A 16,022-nucleotide genomic window follows, 5' to 3' on the forward strand; every position below is an offset into this window, starting at 1 on the left:
TGTGTTCTGAGTGTGAAGATCCTTGTGCATGTTTTGCGTGTGTCCACACTGTTGACCCGGACAGCCTACCCCGCCAACACACACACACCTTCAGACTCCCCCAGCGTGTGTCTGCGTTAATGTCCTGTGGTGTATATATGTATGTGTGTGTCCGCTCACTGTTTCTATGCAACACTTTCAGAGGCCCCTTCTGGTCTGGACAACACCTCTCTCCTGCTCCTATCCGTCTCTCACTCCTCACTCTTTCCTTCACCCTGGAGAGGGAGAGAAGGAGTGAAAAAAAAGAGAGAAGGAGGTGGGTGGGGGGGCAGTGGAAATAACAGGCTGCTGTCTCAGGAGGGGCTCTGAAAAAAGAGCAAGGGGTGAGAAAAGGAGGGAGGAAAATAAGGGAGAGAAAGGTGTTTGCTGTGCATATTAGATATAATACTGGGAATGTACCATGTGTAGCTGAAATGTGCCCTACCATAAATTCAGCAACACATTAGTGACATTTTACCTATGAATACAGCCCATAACATGAGTAAACACAAGAAAGAAAAAAAGAGAGGACAGGTAAACCCACAGTGTACAGGCTCTAAAAAGATACAAGGTTACAGGAGATATGCTGATACACATTAAACAATGGGCTTTTTAAAACGTCTGCAGTGATAGAGGGAGAGAGAGAGAGAGGGGAAGAGATTTGGAGATGGAAAGATACAAAGAGGTAGATGGGACTGATTGGTGCAGGTAGCGGGATGCGACGGAGGAAGTGCTGGAGATAGGAACAGGACAGGACGGGAGAAAGTGATAGAGGAAAGAAAAAAGAAAAAAAAAACAACGGAACATTTTTTTTTAAAGTTTCGCAAAGGGAGACAGGGCAGCAGGGAGGGGAGAAGGAAAGAGAGAGAGGGAGAGGGAGAGAGAGGGAGAGAGAGGGAGCGTGTGTCTGTGTGTGTGTGTTTTTATGAATGAAGTGAGTCACTGCCGATGTGTCATAGGCCCGACGTCTTTATAAAGGAAGTTTTAAACAAGCCTAAACACTTCACTGCGCGCAAAAATTGGACTTACCACACTCGCATCCCTCTCTCTGCATTTCTGTTGCCTCTCTCCAATCTAAGTGTCTCTACTTTCAGTACTCCATACAGACTACAGGGACTCATCTCAAACTTTACTTCCAACAGCAAAGTTTGACGATATTGATTTTTCTCCTCCGCTCTCCTCTCCTCTCCTCACTGAGTGCTTCAGTCATCACTCTGCTCTCTCTCATTCATTCTCCCTCGTCCTGACAACTTTCCTCCTCACTCTGACTGAACAGCGCGAAGAAGAAACCGGAGCACGTGACAATTTCCGGAGTTCAGTTTATTTATTAATTTATTTATTTATCTACGTTTGTTTGCTTTGTTTTTTGTTTTTTTTTTGGGTTTTTTTTTTTTTTACCTATCCCTCGGATCCGAGTCATTATGAAATGTAAGTGATTCTATGAGTGTCTTACTTAAGTTGTTCATCATCGTTTCTTTTCCAGCTTATTTTATTCCAAATATATATATTTTTTTACTTTTAACATTTCAGTGATATAATACGTTACAGACTATGAATCTTTTTTTTTTTTTTTAACTTATACTTATCTACTTATGTGCAGGTTAACCGATTTAGGCTGACTAAAATATATGCTGAATAACTTTATTTTGAATTATGAGAAGTGAACTGTTAAAAGTTAGACAGGGACAGGGAGCTCAGATGCTCCTGCAGTGTTATTTTGGCTGTGATTCTTGTGGTTCACCTGTAATTATCAAGCATTCATCATTTCAACACCACTGTGGTTCCCTTTTAATACTTAGTCTACCTTGTATTTGAACTTGAAAGGAAAAGAATGAATAAGCTTACTGTTCGAGAGTTGACTTGGCTTGGTCTATATAATTTATACCACCAGCTCACGTACCTATCCAGTTGCAGGTGTGACAATCAGCGGCATTCATTGCGTTGCTTATGGTAAAGGAATGATGGTGATATTCAGTGTCAAAGCCGGGCATTTAATGATTTAATGATTTGCATTCAGCTTGTGAAAACATGACTCTGACACTGAAGCTCCTCAGGACTCCTCTGCCAAGTCTGGAACTATTGTTTATATTATGGTGCAATATCTTCCCCTAGAGCTGACAGCCATGGCCTGAGGTCATTATCATTATGGCGAGATGACAGCGCCTCTCCACTAATTGCTTCCGTTTTGTTTTACCCCTACAGTGCTTCTGGACTCCTCCTCATCACTCCTGTTCTCGCTGCTATTGGCTCAGCTGCCTGTTTTCACGTCTGCCTCTCCAGTACCTCATCGGAGGCCTAGTGACATGGACAGACTGTCCAATCAGACCAAAAATCTAATGAAGCTCACCCAAGAACTGCTGGTAAGCGAACATGCCGTCATGCCCATTAGCAGTCTCACATATTGATTGGAGAGGAGGCTAATGAGTAAATCACCCCATGTGTTATGATGAAAGATATAGGAGTGTGAGGGTAGAAGAGGATGCAGGTCATTGCACCAGAGGCTGTTGTAATTGCTCTTGCACTAATTGGGTTGGAATGTTACCTCTCAGTTCAGGTGACTTCATACTACAACCATCACTAACTTTGCGTCATGCACTGTTTGAGGAAACATTGTTGAGCAGGACTACATTTGTTTGCTCAGAACTTCAGACTGCCTTAAGCTGCTTTCATTGATGACTGACTGGCTGAAGTCCACAGAGATCAGCCTTAGGGGAGATTTGACTGAGTGATCTCACTTTTAATCCACATTGGATTCATGGGGGGGAAGTCTGACTCAGCAGCCTCCTGGTCTGCCTGGTCACCTGACTGGCAATGATACCAGCATGATAGAGTTGAATGAAGGGAGGAATGAAAAATTATATTTTTATAGAGTTCAGGAGGCTGCTCTCACAACAACAACAACAACAACAACACTCATAATATGAGAGTTTTAATGAGAGACAGGGGATTGTTTGATATTTCTAGACAAGATCATTATAGAGAAACACATCAGTGCATCCAAGACCGAGGTGTCAGACATATACTACCAGCTGTGAAATGACAGCTAAGTATATCATGTGCTTGTTTACACAGAAACATGTTTATGTTCTGCGGCTAGTCTGTAGGAAAATGGATTGAATTGGAGGTTTTTTTCTTCTCTTAAGAAATGTGGATGTTTTGCATGTTGTACCAACTATTCTGAACAGACATCCTATTCTGTTGACAGTCAAGTGTGTAGGAAAATCAGATTTGAGAACTTTGCCAAGCTGGTGATTGTGTATCAGTGTAACAGTGTAACAAAGTGTTTTAACAGGTGAAAAGAAAGCAGGATGATATCTATAAATCTTTGGTTACACATGACTGATGTAGAGTCTATTTTTGCATTATGCAAATCTTAAAAGTCTTTTGTTCAGGGGATACAATCTAAAATAACCACATACTCTCTCTAGTTTTGGCCAGTAGATAGTGTTCTCAAAGGGAGTGTGTGTTCTGTGTTGACTGAACTGGCTTTAATATAACTTTGCAGGTCTTCACAGTAGCAATAGTCTAACCTGGGTTCCAGATGTGAAAAACCTGTATTATCAAGGGGTGTTGGGGACAGTATTATACAGTGTTCAGTAACATGGAAGATTTATTTTATTATTTTTTTTCCTTATTATGTGGAATTCCACCAAAGAGAGGACAAAGTTAGGAAAGATAAATAGAATGGGAATCCATGGAAAGTCCCTGCAAAAAGCAATGAAACTGAAGCTTTAAAAGGAGAGAAATGTGTGTATATAAACACACAGGTCTATATAAGTTTTCCGATGTGTATGTGTGTGACTGTGATTGTGCATGTGTGTGTTTGTATGCATACTGTATGGGTAGAAATATATGTGTGCATGCATTTGTGTGCATGCATTTTTGTGGCTGTGTGTGCATTGAGGGTTCTGTAAATAGTCATGGTTGTGTAGGTGCGGTGTTTAGTGTTTTGCTTTTGGTCGCCACAGCAAAGTGACTTGATAAAAATCAAAAAGATTTATCACATTCCAGTATTTGCATTCAGGAAGAAAAAAAGCTTGATGCTAAGTTGTGTCGGGTGAGGTCATGATCTACGATGGAGAGAGCAAGAAAAGGAGGATAAGAGGGAGAATTAAAGGCTAAGAAAAATGGAGGAAAAACCACAAGAGATGAAGAGATCAGAGAGCCAAATAGATGACAAGCCGGTAGTGTATGTGAGTGCATGCATGCACATGTGCACGTTATACTGCATGTGCTTGTGCACCTGGTACGAGAGAGAGAGAGGGAGAGAAGGAGAAGGAGAGGGGGGAGAAAAGGGATGGGAGAAGACAAAAGCAAAAGAGACAAAACATTGGACCACAAACATAAGTGAGTTCTTACGAATGGCTGATGGAGAGACATAACAGACAATGCGGCACATTCATCACTTAAAACATAAACACAAACAACTGGAAGCATAACAGTACCACAAGAAAAACAGAATAACAGTTTAAGGAAGCATTAGGCATACAGTGCCTGTTTACACAAAACATTTCTCAGCACTATTCATCATGATGTTGTTATGTTCCTGTACTGATTGGAAATGACGCATGCCACATCAGTCATCTCCATTTATCCTCATTCATTACTGAATCAGGCCTACATCTGTAACACTAAAGTGAAGTACTGATGAGCACAGATGCCTTTGTTAAGTAGAATTCCATAAAGCTTCCCTCAGGTTGTTTATCCCCCTCTGCTGGTCACAATGAGCACTACAGCTGCTTTTTGGACAAAGTTTACAACACAACTCTAGCTGGGCAGCAGCACTGCGTCATTCCATCTTTTTATAGCTGTGACCCTGGAGTTTCCCTACAGCCCTGTGTTGTCTGTCCCACTTGGAGCTTTCTTAGTCACTGCTTATGTTGTTATCCTCTCTCCCTGTAGAAAACATCCTGTGGGTTCAGGTCATTTGCTCTTATTGTTGACATTTGGGGAGGCTGAATGTGGGTGAACTCACACTGACCCAATCGACCACACTCCCCTCAGTGAGAGCTACTGTCTCTAAGCACAGCAAACAGTCATCCAATCGAAGTGCTAGACTAATACTTTCCTCATGTTGCCGTGACTTGTCTCAGGATGAGTACAATTGCGCTGATGCAAATTACTAATGGGCTGCTCTGTGTCTTGTTTTCTCTTTCAGAGGGAGCATGCTTTTGACTCAGACGTGGAGCCCCACAGGTTCAGCTCTCTGCCAGAAATGAGCAACAGATCAGCCAATGACCTCAACAATCTTGAGGTAATGCTCTGATAGTGTATCTGTGTGTGCGTGCGTGCATGCTTGTTGTTGGAGAGGGGCTGGTTTGTTTCTATCCGCAGTTACATCTTGCCACACCCGTGCTAAGTCTCTAAAGTCTGTCTGTTTTGTTTCCAGCTGAAGCCCACACTCTCTCAACTGCATGCTGACCTGAAGCTGTATGAGCACCACTTTGAGTGGCTGAATAAGGTCTCAAAGAAGCACCACCACCCTGCACTGCCAAAGCTGGTGGAGATGATCAGAGAAATGAAATCTCTCATTAATCTGCTGCACCGTCAGGTAACAAGCAGATTTCACTTTAAGAAATTTAGTCACTTCCTTAGACATTTCCTATCACATTAAAATACCTACTATAATTTAAGAGTTGACTAATCTGTTTGTCTTTCTTAATTTAACAGATGTTGAGAGTTGAAGCACCAAGGTTGACTCCGGCGACCCCGTCCCTCCCTCCTCATCTCCCCTATCAGTTTGATGTTCTTCAGTCTACTCATGAGCTTCTCCAACACTTCAAGCTCTTCTGTGATTGGGCATACAGAGCATTCATCAGCCTCAAGCCCAAAGTTACTGTAGTACAATCATGATTCAGAAACTGTACGGCTGCACAGAAAGGGAGAAGGCATGATGTGCCGCTCAGCCAAAGGGCAGTCAGAACCACATTAGTGTGAACTGAGACAGGAGCATCCCAAAAAGAGGCCAAAATGTCAGCCAGTGACATGTGTGTTGAAGAACGTGTCTTTCCACCAAAGCCAATGGGGATGCGCTACACTGCAGCTAGTTTCAACCAAGATTTAACATTCACATCCACAAAAACTGCCAGTTTAATTACAATGAACATGTCATGATTTCCTAAACTCGTTCCTGAGGGCCTTGTTCGCGGCCATGTTATTTATGTATTTATTTATTTATTGACTGTTTTTATCTAATTTATTTAATTCTATTTATTTGACGTTGTAATGTGTCACTCTCTTCTTTATTTCTGTATTAACGTGAATTTAGTTGCCCGTATCTTTGTTATCCTTCTTTTTGACTTGTGTCTCACTGATCTTCAAGAAAAACACAGTAGCACTTCATAAACCAATAGCTCTGATAAGGTTTTTTTAGACTAAATCTTTTTGTATTTCTTCAGTCAATAATTCTTCCAGTAGATGTAGCATACATGTAAACCAGCCAATGTTTTCACTATCTTTTACTTACAGTGCCCTTAAACATTTTAGAGGATCGTAGTAGAATCTTCTAAAAATGTTAATGTTAAATGTGCCACATATTTAAAAAAAAAAAAAAAATCATTTGATGGCCTTTATATAAATCGTATTTTTCTGTAAACATCTGAATGGTATCTGGAGAGAAGTGAATACTTTCTTTTGTACCACAGACAGAGTTTCTATTTTCGAAGCCTGTTTCTCACATTGTGCATGAAGAGGCATATTAAGACATTGTGGTAAAGTTGTATGAATGTGCCCTGTTGTTGAGCACTGATGGACCTGATTAGATTCTTTGCACAAACCTGTTAGGATTAGCCTCTTGGATAAGTGAGATGGCTGATTTTCAACCTGTGCTTTGGGATAGAAAACGTTTAGTTTTTTTTAAATTATTATTTAGATAAACACCCAAAGCCTTAAAATACTATGTATTGTGACACTATGTTCTGTACAGGTGTACATAAATGGAATGTAAATTGTTGTAAATTGTATACAGTGCTTTTGTGTATTATGTTGTTTTCTACAGTATATTGTAGAATACTTTGCTAATTTTATCACTATAATTGTCCATTCCTATCCTAGTATTTGTTACAGTATTGACTATTTATTTAAGTACTTTGGTGGAACTATTTATTTTGTGCTGCAGCGGAGCGAGTCTCCTATCTTTTTGTACTTTTATACAGTTTTTATTCTTATTTACTATAATTATATCATCATGTTTAAATTATTGTTGTAACATCAAGATGCCTCTTCCACACACTGATTGGCCTCAATGTGAAATATGTGCCTTGTTGAAATAAATGAATGTGCACAACAGATTTGAGGAGCTAATGTATTAGTTTCAGACACTACATTACCCATAAGCCAGTGCGTCAGTTAAAACAGAAATCCCTTTAAAAGGAAGTGAGCTGTATGATAATTAAATATTTTCAGGGTATATTACTCAGGCTTGCGTACAATCTATCGAGTGTTGGGTTTTGAAATATTTTTAAGTAAGGGTTTAAAAACGTCAATCTTTCTGCTCGGTTTTCTGTCCAATCGTAGTCGCTCATGAATTGTAGCAAACAGCCAATCAGCGTCGTCGTTCTTAGAAGGCGGCATCGGGTGGAGAACTGCTGTTAGTTTGCGCTGTGTTTATTGTTAAGGTTGTGTGGATTAGCACTGCGGTACCCAGGTCCCTTTCTTCATATTGGGCACAATATTGCTTTAAGATGAGTTAAAGATGCGCGGTGAGTACTGCTTTTATTAGTATTCTTGCACATCCATATCGAACGATTTAACAAACCTTTTCTGCATTGATGGGGACGAGATTAGCTTTAAATGTAGGCCAGTAACTGTTTTGTTTTGACTGTAAAACTGGTAATACCTGTGTATGCTACCCGTCTGCGCGTACAGCTGACTGGTTAACTTAGGATGCACTAATGAAGCGGCCTAATGTGTAACTTATATTTAGTCTCAGTGTGTGCATTGCTATTAAACCGCACTGCGGGGACGGCCAGAAACGGAATGACAGCCAGGGGAAAGACAGCAGTGTGGGGGGACGAGCTGAGTAGACAGGAAGGAGGGAGGAATTTAAAGGGGCATTCTTAGCGGGAGTAACAAAGTTATAATACTGTATTTATGTCAATCTCGTGTCAGATGTTTCCTGAGGCACCTACAGATGATGTGACTGACAGAGTTGAATTTATCAAAGACAAGGAAGGAACGATGAATGAAGGAAAGGTGAAAGAAAAACCATGATAAGGCACCAAATCTGATCCACACCTGCTTCCAAGGAATACTCTCATCTACTCCCAGTTTCCTCAGCTCATGGCTAATTCAGTGGCCTTGGTGGTCCAAGCAGAACTCTTACCATCTCAATCCACCGCCTCCCTGTCTCCTTTTCCATCCCTTCTGGGCTCAGGGGAGGATGGTGATGATGACAGAGACAGGGGGGAGCTGGTGGAAGGGGACAAGGGAGTCGTGGAGAGTGGAGAAGAGGTGGTTCTGGACATGGTGACGTCCTCGGTGTCAGACCCAGCCCAGCAACAACCTGAGCAGTCAGACCACCCGTTCCAGTGTATGGACTGTGGCAAGAGCTTCAGGTGGTCGTCCAGGCTGACACATCACCAGCGAAGCCACAACAATGAGAGACCCTACCGCTGCAACCTCTGCCCGAAGGCCTTTAAGGGGTCCTCTGCTCTGCTCTACCACCAACGGTATCCATAAGAAAAGTGTGAACTCTTGTTTGAGCAGTATAATAGCTCTTTACAACTGCTATAATATTACTGTTACAACAATGTCCTGTATATGTTCATGACAGAGCAGTGTCCATAGAATAGAAGAAAGTATTTTAACACAGAACCATGAAGATTAACATAGTAAGCATCGCCTTTGAAACAGACATCAATAAGTTTAAGGCATAACATAAGACAATATTATTACAAGTTAAATACAATATTAAACTTTTGTTGCATTCAGAGTTTCCACAGGTCCAATAATCTTAATTTTAGGCCTTAAAATTTTGAGAGGTCTTAAAAATGGATTGGATAATGAAATTAACATTACTTTATAAATTTATGTGAACTTCAAATTTGCTCTGATTACAATGTTTATTATGCTGTAATAATAAAAAAATTAAACCAATATAAAATGAATAACTAACAAATGCAAACTGTTTTTTAAAATAGTTTACTTCAACAAGTTCAAAAAGATGGGGATTAAAAAATAACACATTTACTGCTTAAATTGCAGCCTGTTGAAGAAAATGAACATAAAGTCTTGTGCATATTTGAGCAAGAAAATGCTCTGTAAACTTTGTAATTTCATATATTTCATGCTTTTTTGCCAGTATGTACATAAATAGGTCTTAATACATTTAACTGTCTTAAATCAATATTGGTTAGTGTGTATATGTCACATAAAAAAAAATCCTAAATGGTTTCTTTTGTTTTGCAGGTCTCACTCAGGGGAGAAGCCATATAAATGTCAGGACTGTGGCAAAGCCTTTAAACGCTCGTCTCTGCTTCAGGTGAGATACCAGACAAAATCATCATAAACAAGACATTTCTTAGTTGAAGGGAATGCTTGTTAACAGACAGTATTTACTTCTCTGTCTCTCTTTACCTCAGGTCCATCAGAGTGTCCATACTGGAGTGCGTACTTTCTTGTGCCCCTATTGCCCCTTAACCTTTAAATGGAGTTCTCATTACCAGTATCACCTGCGCCAGCACACTGGAGAGTGTCCCTACCCCTGTGATACTTGCCCTAAGGCTTTTAAGAACTCTAGCAGTCTGCGGCGACATAAGAATGTCCATCTTGGTCTCAAGCCTTACACATGCTCCGTGTGTAACAAATCTTTTACTCAGTCCACCAACCTGAGGCAGCACATGAGGATACACACAGGCGAGAGGCCCTACGTCTGCACCGAGTGCGGACGCAGCTTTACACATTCATCAAACCTGGCCCTGCATAGGAACTCTCATTCTACTCTCAATGCAGCAGGGAAGGAGGGCAAGAGGGTTGAGGATGGAAGGGAAAGCAATGAGATAGTGGAGGTGGTTGTTGGCACAGAGGAAGTGACATCGTCCATGTTGACGGACATGGTGGGATTTGTGAGCCAGGAAGGGACTGATGGCGTGGGGGTGGGGATGGAGGAGGTGTTCTTGTCGACCACCTCAACCAACCAGAATCCAAACCTTCTCCCCCAGCTCACCCTCACACCCTCTGGGGAGGATGTTTGTGCATCCAGGGCCATCGGGACAGAAGTTCACCTGAGCACAGACACTGGGGCCAGCGTGCTTCTCTACAGCTGTGGCAGCTGCAGCCACACTTTTGGCACACGAACTGATTTAGAGGAGCACCAGTCCATCCATATGGCTCCAGGGGAGCATGGGGCCAGTGTGGAAGCTGCGCCAGGAGCAGGAATGGAGGTTGGGGACGGGTTGGTGGGAGCTGGTCACCTACTGGCTGATTTTGAGGAGGTTGTGGAGACAACCACTGTGCCTGAAAATGGGAACACAGCAGAGGTGCTCCTTGGGCTGACAGAAGGGGCAGACAGTGGCAACACAGTAAGTTACAACAAAGATTCCCAACCTGGGAAACTTCCTGCAGAGAACTAATACAGCAGATTAGTCAATCCTCAGAGGTTACATGACATGATTAAGATTCAACTGTCAACAATTTTCAATGCATTTCTATGTATCACAATCTCAATTTTCTATAATACTACACAAGAACATATCAAACTGAAACAGTCTATAATATAAACAGCAGCTTTCTATCAATACCAGTATCTGTGTGACCCACATCAATATCTAAACATAAACCCCTCTGCAGCACATTACAAACAGAGGTATGAACACTTGCCTTGCAGGAAAAACAACCAAACCTGATCACAAAGTAATCTAATGCTGAGCTTTAGTAAATATAAAACAACAGGCAGTTGACATTAAACACCACATGTTATGACAGAGTATATAAAAAGAAGTTTCCTAAAAAGCAGAGAAGTTGGAAGTTTATCTGCATATTTTGTACAAGTCTCATATAGTAAGCAACAGGTAAAGGAAACGGGTTAAGTTAACATAAATAAAATAGTTAAATATATAAATAAGAGGCTGAATTATGAGGTTAACAATTTATACAAAAAATATAATCTGAGTAGAATTTAGAGAATCAGTACAGGGGTACTTGTTTACACCAGACAAAAAAAGTTGGAACTACTAACTTATAAGATCAACAGGACATACACAATGAAAAGACACAAATATTCAGTATATAGTATTTAGATTGTATTATTCTTGTCAATGGCAATATTTTGTGTTTAACTACTATTTTGATGGTGATGGGCTTTTGGTGTGAAGCAGGTCCATGCAGAGTATTTTTGTACATTTTCAAGTACAAATTTAATTAAGACCTTAGTACCTTTTAGATGGAAAGAACGCACTGACAAACTATCATCTGTTTATATTTCTGCAGGAAATACATCTTAAGATATGTTTTGATATGTATTCTTCCTTTGGTTTGTTCACAAGAATGTGGGCACCACCCAGGCCCAGTTTGACCTTCTGCAGAGCTTCACCGAGGTGACTCAGAGCTCTGAGACTGTTCAGCCAGAGGCCAGAACCACATGGGCAGGGCTGTCATGTGGCTACTGCAATAAGAGCTTCAAGACCAGTGGAGGCCTCAATAGACATGTGTCACTAGTAAGAATTTGACAAATTTGTTAAGCAGCTGGGCGCATTGCCCTTTAAAAGTAACATTAGATTGATCAAGTAATCATCATTGTCTGTGTTTTCTAGATGCACTCACTCTCATCGCAGTCTCGTTCCCAGTTCAGTTGCTCTGCCTGCGACCGTTCCTTCCCCCTTCTCTCCTCGCTACTCACCCACCAGCACTCCCACACCCCTGAGCAACGCCTCCTGGCTGAGGCAGAGGCCGAGATAGTCTGCCCTCCATCCCTTTCCCTGTCTCTCCCCCTGCCCTCTTCTCCCAGCCAGGCTGACAAGCAGCAGGAAGGCCAAAGAGAGATCCATGTTGATATCATTGCAGTGAGTGAGGAGCAAGAAGAACAGCCAGCCAAACCAACCAAACCCCCCAAAAAAACAGGAGCCAGCAAGAGCGCACATGGTGGAGGTAAACACATCTCCAAAACAGGAATGCAGCAAAACAGTATTTCCCCATTTCTATTTTTACAATTTCAAAACTTTATTGTATTCACAAATGTTGCCCTCTACACTAATACAGAGAGGCCATACCGCTGTTCAGAATGTGGAAAGGCCTTCAAAGGTTCATCAGGGCTGAAGTACCACATGAGAGATCACACTGGGGAAAGGCCCTACCGCTGCACTGAGTGTGGAAAGAGTTTCAAGAGGTCCTCTCTGCTCTCTATCCACCAGAGGGTAAGGCCCTCTCTTCTTTTACAAGAAATTACATGAGTTTGGTTCCCAAATGAGAGGTCTACCATGTGGGTGCTGAATTTTATGATTTATGACTCTTAAAAACTAAACACTCCTTGCAGGGAGCCAGGCTCTTCACATTTCCCATCAGACATGTGCAAAATAATACAAGTTAATGCAAAATGCAATGAAGTGCACTGAGAATGCAAATATATATCCTATATATCATGGGCTTCTCATAACTTTGTAATTCAGATGTTTTAATGCTTTTGACACTGAAGTGCTTCATAAAAGTACTTGTAATCATGTAAATACTCTGGGCATAGTGTAAAGCCAAAAATGTCTGTACAGAATGAACAGAGTTTGATGATCTGCCTTTAAGGCATCACTAATAATTTGGAGCCAGTTGTGCTCTATTATGCACCTAAGCCGTCATGACACCTAAACTGAAAACTGCTCTTCAGTTAAAATTTCAAAATGAATGTAAATGTGTTTTAAAGAAGTCCTTGAATTTCTTTATATAACAAATCACACTGGAATAAAATTATGAATCAATATGGAGTCTTTTTTCAGGTTTCTTACAGTATGAAAATAGGTGAACTTAAATAAAATATTCCACTTGCACATTACAGGTACATACAGGAGTGCGGGCATTCCAGTGCCCTCATTGTCCTCTCACTTTCAAATGGAGCTCACACTACCAGTATCACTTGCGGCAGCACACAGGTGAGAGGCCATATGTGTGTAAGGAGTGTGGCAAGTCTTTCAAGAACACCAGCTGCCTGCGGAGACACAGTCAGATGCACTCTGGTCTGCGGCCTCATACTTGCTCCATCTGCTCAAAGTCATTCTCCCAAACTTCAAATCTCAAGCAGGTTAGTGCTGCATTTACAGGCATCACATACTAATTCATTTAAGAATGTTTTGTTTAAGAGACCTGTTTAACTGTTTTCTCTGTATTTCTCTCCCTTTCCATATATCTCTTGTCATTTCTTTATGAGCAGCATGAACGCACTCATTCTGGTGAGAGACCCTTTCAGTGCACACACTGCAATAAAAGCTTTACACACTCCTCAAACCTCCAGCTCCACCTCCGCACACACTCCTCCCGTAAGGACTTCAAATGCCCATACTGCTCGAAGGAGTTTGTCATGCACTCCTACTTACAGAGGCACATCCGAACCCATGGTAACAGTGTTCCTCTCCCATCCCCTGGTGGTGGAAGCAAGGAAGGAATTGCAGTGAAAGCAAGTGTTGGGGGAGTAACGACTACCACAACCCTGCTCAACCCCATCACCCTGGAAGCCTCAGGAAACAGTGGCAGCCTGATTGTGTCCCAGCCAGCCCTTAATATTCCCCCCAACACCTCACAGAACTACTTTATGATTCAGACAGCCAGCGGCCTGCAGCTCATTCCTCTGTCATCCCCGATGCCCACCCCTCCACCTCCTCCTCCGCCACCACCTCCGTCCCAGCCTCAAAACTTCCTCCTTCTTCAGTGCCCGTCCAACAACGGCAGCCAGTCAAACTTGATCCTCGTCCCAACAGCAAACAACCCTCCACTGGCTACGGAGCCTCAAACCCTCCCAGTCCTTCAGACCATCCAGGCACTCCAGCCTGTTCTAAACCAAACACAGACTCAAATACCACAGTTTCAGGCTGTGTCGCAGCAACAACAGCAGCAGCACACGAGGATCATAGTCACCAACAACCATACCAATGCAAAAACACCTGTTGTTACCCCACCACACACACTCTCAGCCAACTCCCTACTGACCAAGCCCATATTAGGGAAAAGCACAAGGACAGCACGTGGTAGACGAGGACGCAAACCCAAAGCTGCTCTGCAGAAATGTGAAACAGCTCAAACTGTCAGTCAAACTGCAGGTGGAGCTGTGTCTGTGACCAACTGTAATTTAACCAGTGTCACACCAACTATTACTGCTGCTAACACAACCACAGAAACATCACTGTCATCTGTATCCACTGTATCTTATAGTCCTCTCTCCACCTCTTGCACTTCTCTGTCCACTCCTTCATCTTCTGGCACTGTGGTTACCTCAGGACTACCATCAGCTGTTACCATGGTTACACCAGCCACCACGGAGGCCACAGTATCAGTTTCTACTCCTATCTCGGCTGACCTTGAAGTGAAAGCTCATGCTAATTTAGGGGAAATGAGGACACAGAAAACTGTAACAGGAAAGCAGTTTGTTTTATGCTTTGATAATGAAGGACCAGCCAAGGAGGGGGTGAACATCGGGGAGGGTGGGGAGTCATACGTGTTACAGTTTGAAGGGGATGCATCAGGTGAAGCTGTGGATGGAGGCGTGGGAGGGGAGGGGAAGTCACTCGTGCTGCAGTTTAAAACAGATGGGCAGGGTGAAGGTGAAAAGGGTGAGGATAAGGGCAGGATGATGTCACTTCTGCACAACTGGGGTGCAGAGAAGCAGGGTGAGCAGCAGACGGGTGAGGACAGCAGTGAGAGGGAGTCATATGTGCTTCATTTCCACACTGAGGCGCAGGACACCACTTCTTCTAATGCTCCTTTCAACCAAGGGCAAGACAACGGTCTGCAGCTTTCATGTACATCAGCCCCTGGTTTAATACCCCTCAATAGACAGGAAGTAGTATTTGAACTAGGGGGTGAGACCAAGATAGAACATGAAGCCGAGGAGGGTATGCAGATGATAGCTCTGATTGAAGGTGAAGGTGAAATGATGGGGGAAGAAGGGGAAGGTTGCAATGGTGCAGCTGGTAGAGTTACTGAGCGTGGAGGAGCCATGGAAGGTATCTTTCGACTTGAAGGAGGGGAGGAAATTGTCATAATTGAGGTCAGCACCAGTAGTTTAAGAGAAGGAAGAATAGAGAGAGGAGAGGATGGAGAAATCTCACACGGTAGCGATGTCCATTGTGAAAATGGAGAGATAAAGGAAAAGACTGTAAAGGAACACCACTCTACAGCCACTACAGAAATCCAAACTGAAGACATACTACAAAATGGATCTATACCTAACTCTCAGTAGGTACTGTACCTAAAGTAACTGAAACGTGTGTATGTTAATGAGAGAAGAAAAAGAAACTGTCACTGAATGCCTCACTATTTGTGTGCTCAGCGTGTTAGCACTTTAGTCAGTTTGAGGTCTCTTGGAACAGAGAAAACATGCAGTTAGACAAGTACTGTGTTGTAATGCCATGGTGCCACATATTATAGAAATGTTATACATTTAATAACTAGGCTGTACATAGATGTTGGAATATTCCTTAATATATTAGTTTAAATTATACTGTCACTGGCAGTTTGTTTATTAAGTAAATACTTTTTTGTGAATAAATGTACATGGACATTTTCTTCAAAATGTTGACAGAAAAAAATAGGTAATTATTAATAAATCTGATAATACAGTTTTGGGTTTCATGAGTCTTTATTGTACCCCTACACAATAGTAATATATGTACATGTATTGAATTTCTATGCATCTAATGTACATGTACGAAGTGAAAACGTACAATATAAATATATGTACATTAGATATGAAACCCATTGTAACAATTTCATATACTGACATATACCCTACCTGGATTTAACTAAGCAAATAAGTAGGAGCCTTACATCGGATGATTAGTGTAGTGATTAATACGTTTCAACAGCAACAG

At 41.9% G+C, this 16,022-nt stretch overlaps 2 protein-coding genes across 3 annotated transcripts; both read left to right on the plus strand.

Annotated features, from left to right (window-relative positions):
• Positions 1-1,036: 1,036 nt before the first annotated feature.
• On the plus strand, positions 1,037-7,303 carry il11a (interleukin 11a). 2 transcript variants are annotated; one of them, XM_030157938.1, is made up of 6 exons: positions 1,037-1,376; positions 1,407-1,446; positions 2,221-2,378; positions 5,177-5,272; positions 5,408-5,569; positions 5,689-7,303. In XM_030157938.1, exons 2-6 carry the CDS (start codon positions 1,440-1,442, stop codon positions 5,869-5,871), a joined length of 606 nt encoding a protein of 201 aa, XP_030013798.1. In that variant the 5' UTR covers positions 1,037-1,376; positions 1,407-1,439; the 3' UTR covers positions 5,872-7,303. The 2 variants fall into 2 exon arrangements, with proteins under 2 accessions (XP_030013798.1, XP_030013797.1); XM_030157937.1 differs by having other exon boundaries at positions 1,037-1,446.
• A 288-nt stretch (positions 7,304-7,591) lies between these two features.
• znf628 (zinc finger protein 628) lies at positions 7,592-15,771 on the plus strand. The gene is made up of 9 exons (XM_030157890.1): positions 7,592-7,718; positions 8,128-8,687; positions 9,427-9,499; positions 9,600-10,538; positions 11,502-11,672; positions 11,769-12,102; positions 12,214-12,368; positions 12,998-13,240; positions 13,370-15,771. The coding sequence occupies exons 2-9, from the start codon at positions 8,299-8,301 to the stop codon at positions 15,389-15,391; spliced, it is 4,326 nt and encodes a 1,441-aa protein (XP_030013750.1). The 5' UTR covers positions 7,592-7,718; positions 8,128-8,298; the 3' UTR covers positions 15,392-15,771.
• The last annotated feature ends 251 nt before the right edge of the window (positions 15,772-16,022 follow it).

This window comes from Sphaeramia orbicularis, chromosome 16, assembly GCF_902148855.1.
Source record: "Sphaeramia orbicularis chromosome 16, fSphaOr1.1, whole genome shotgun sequence".
Taxonomy (NCBI): Eukaryota; Metazoa; Chordata; class Actinopteri; order Kurtiformes; family Apogonidae; genus Sphaeramia; species Sphaeramia orbicularis.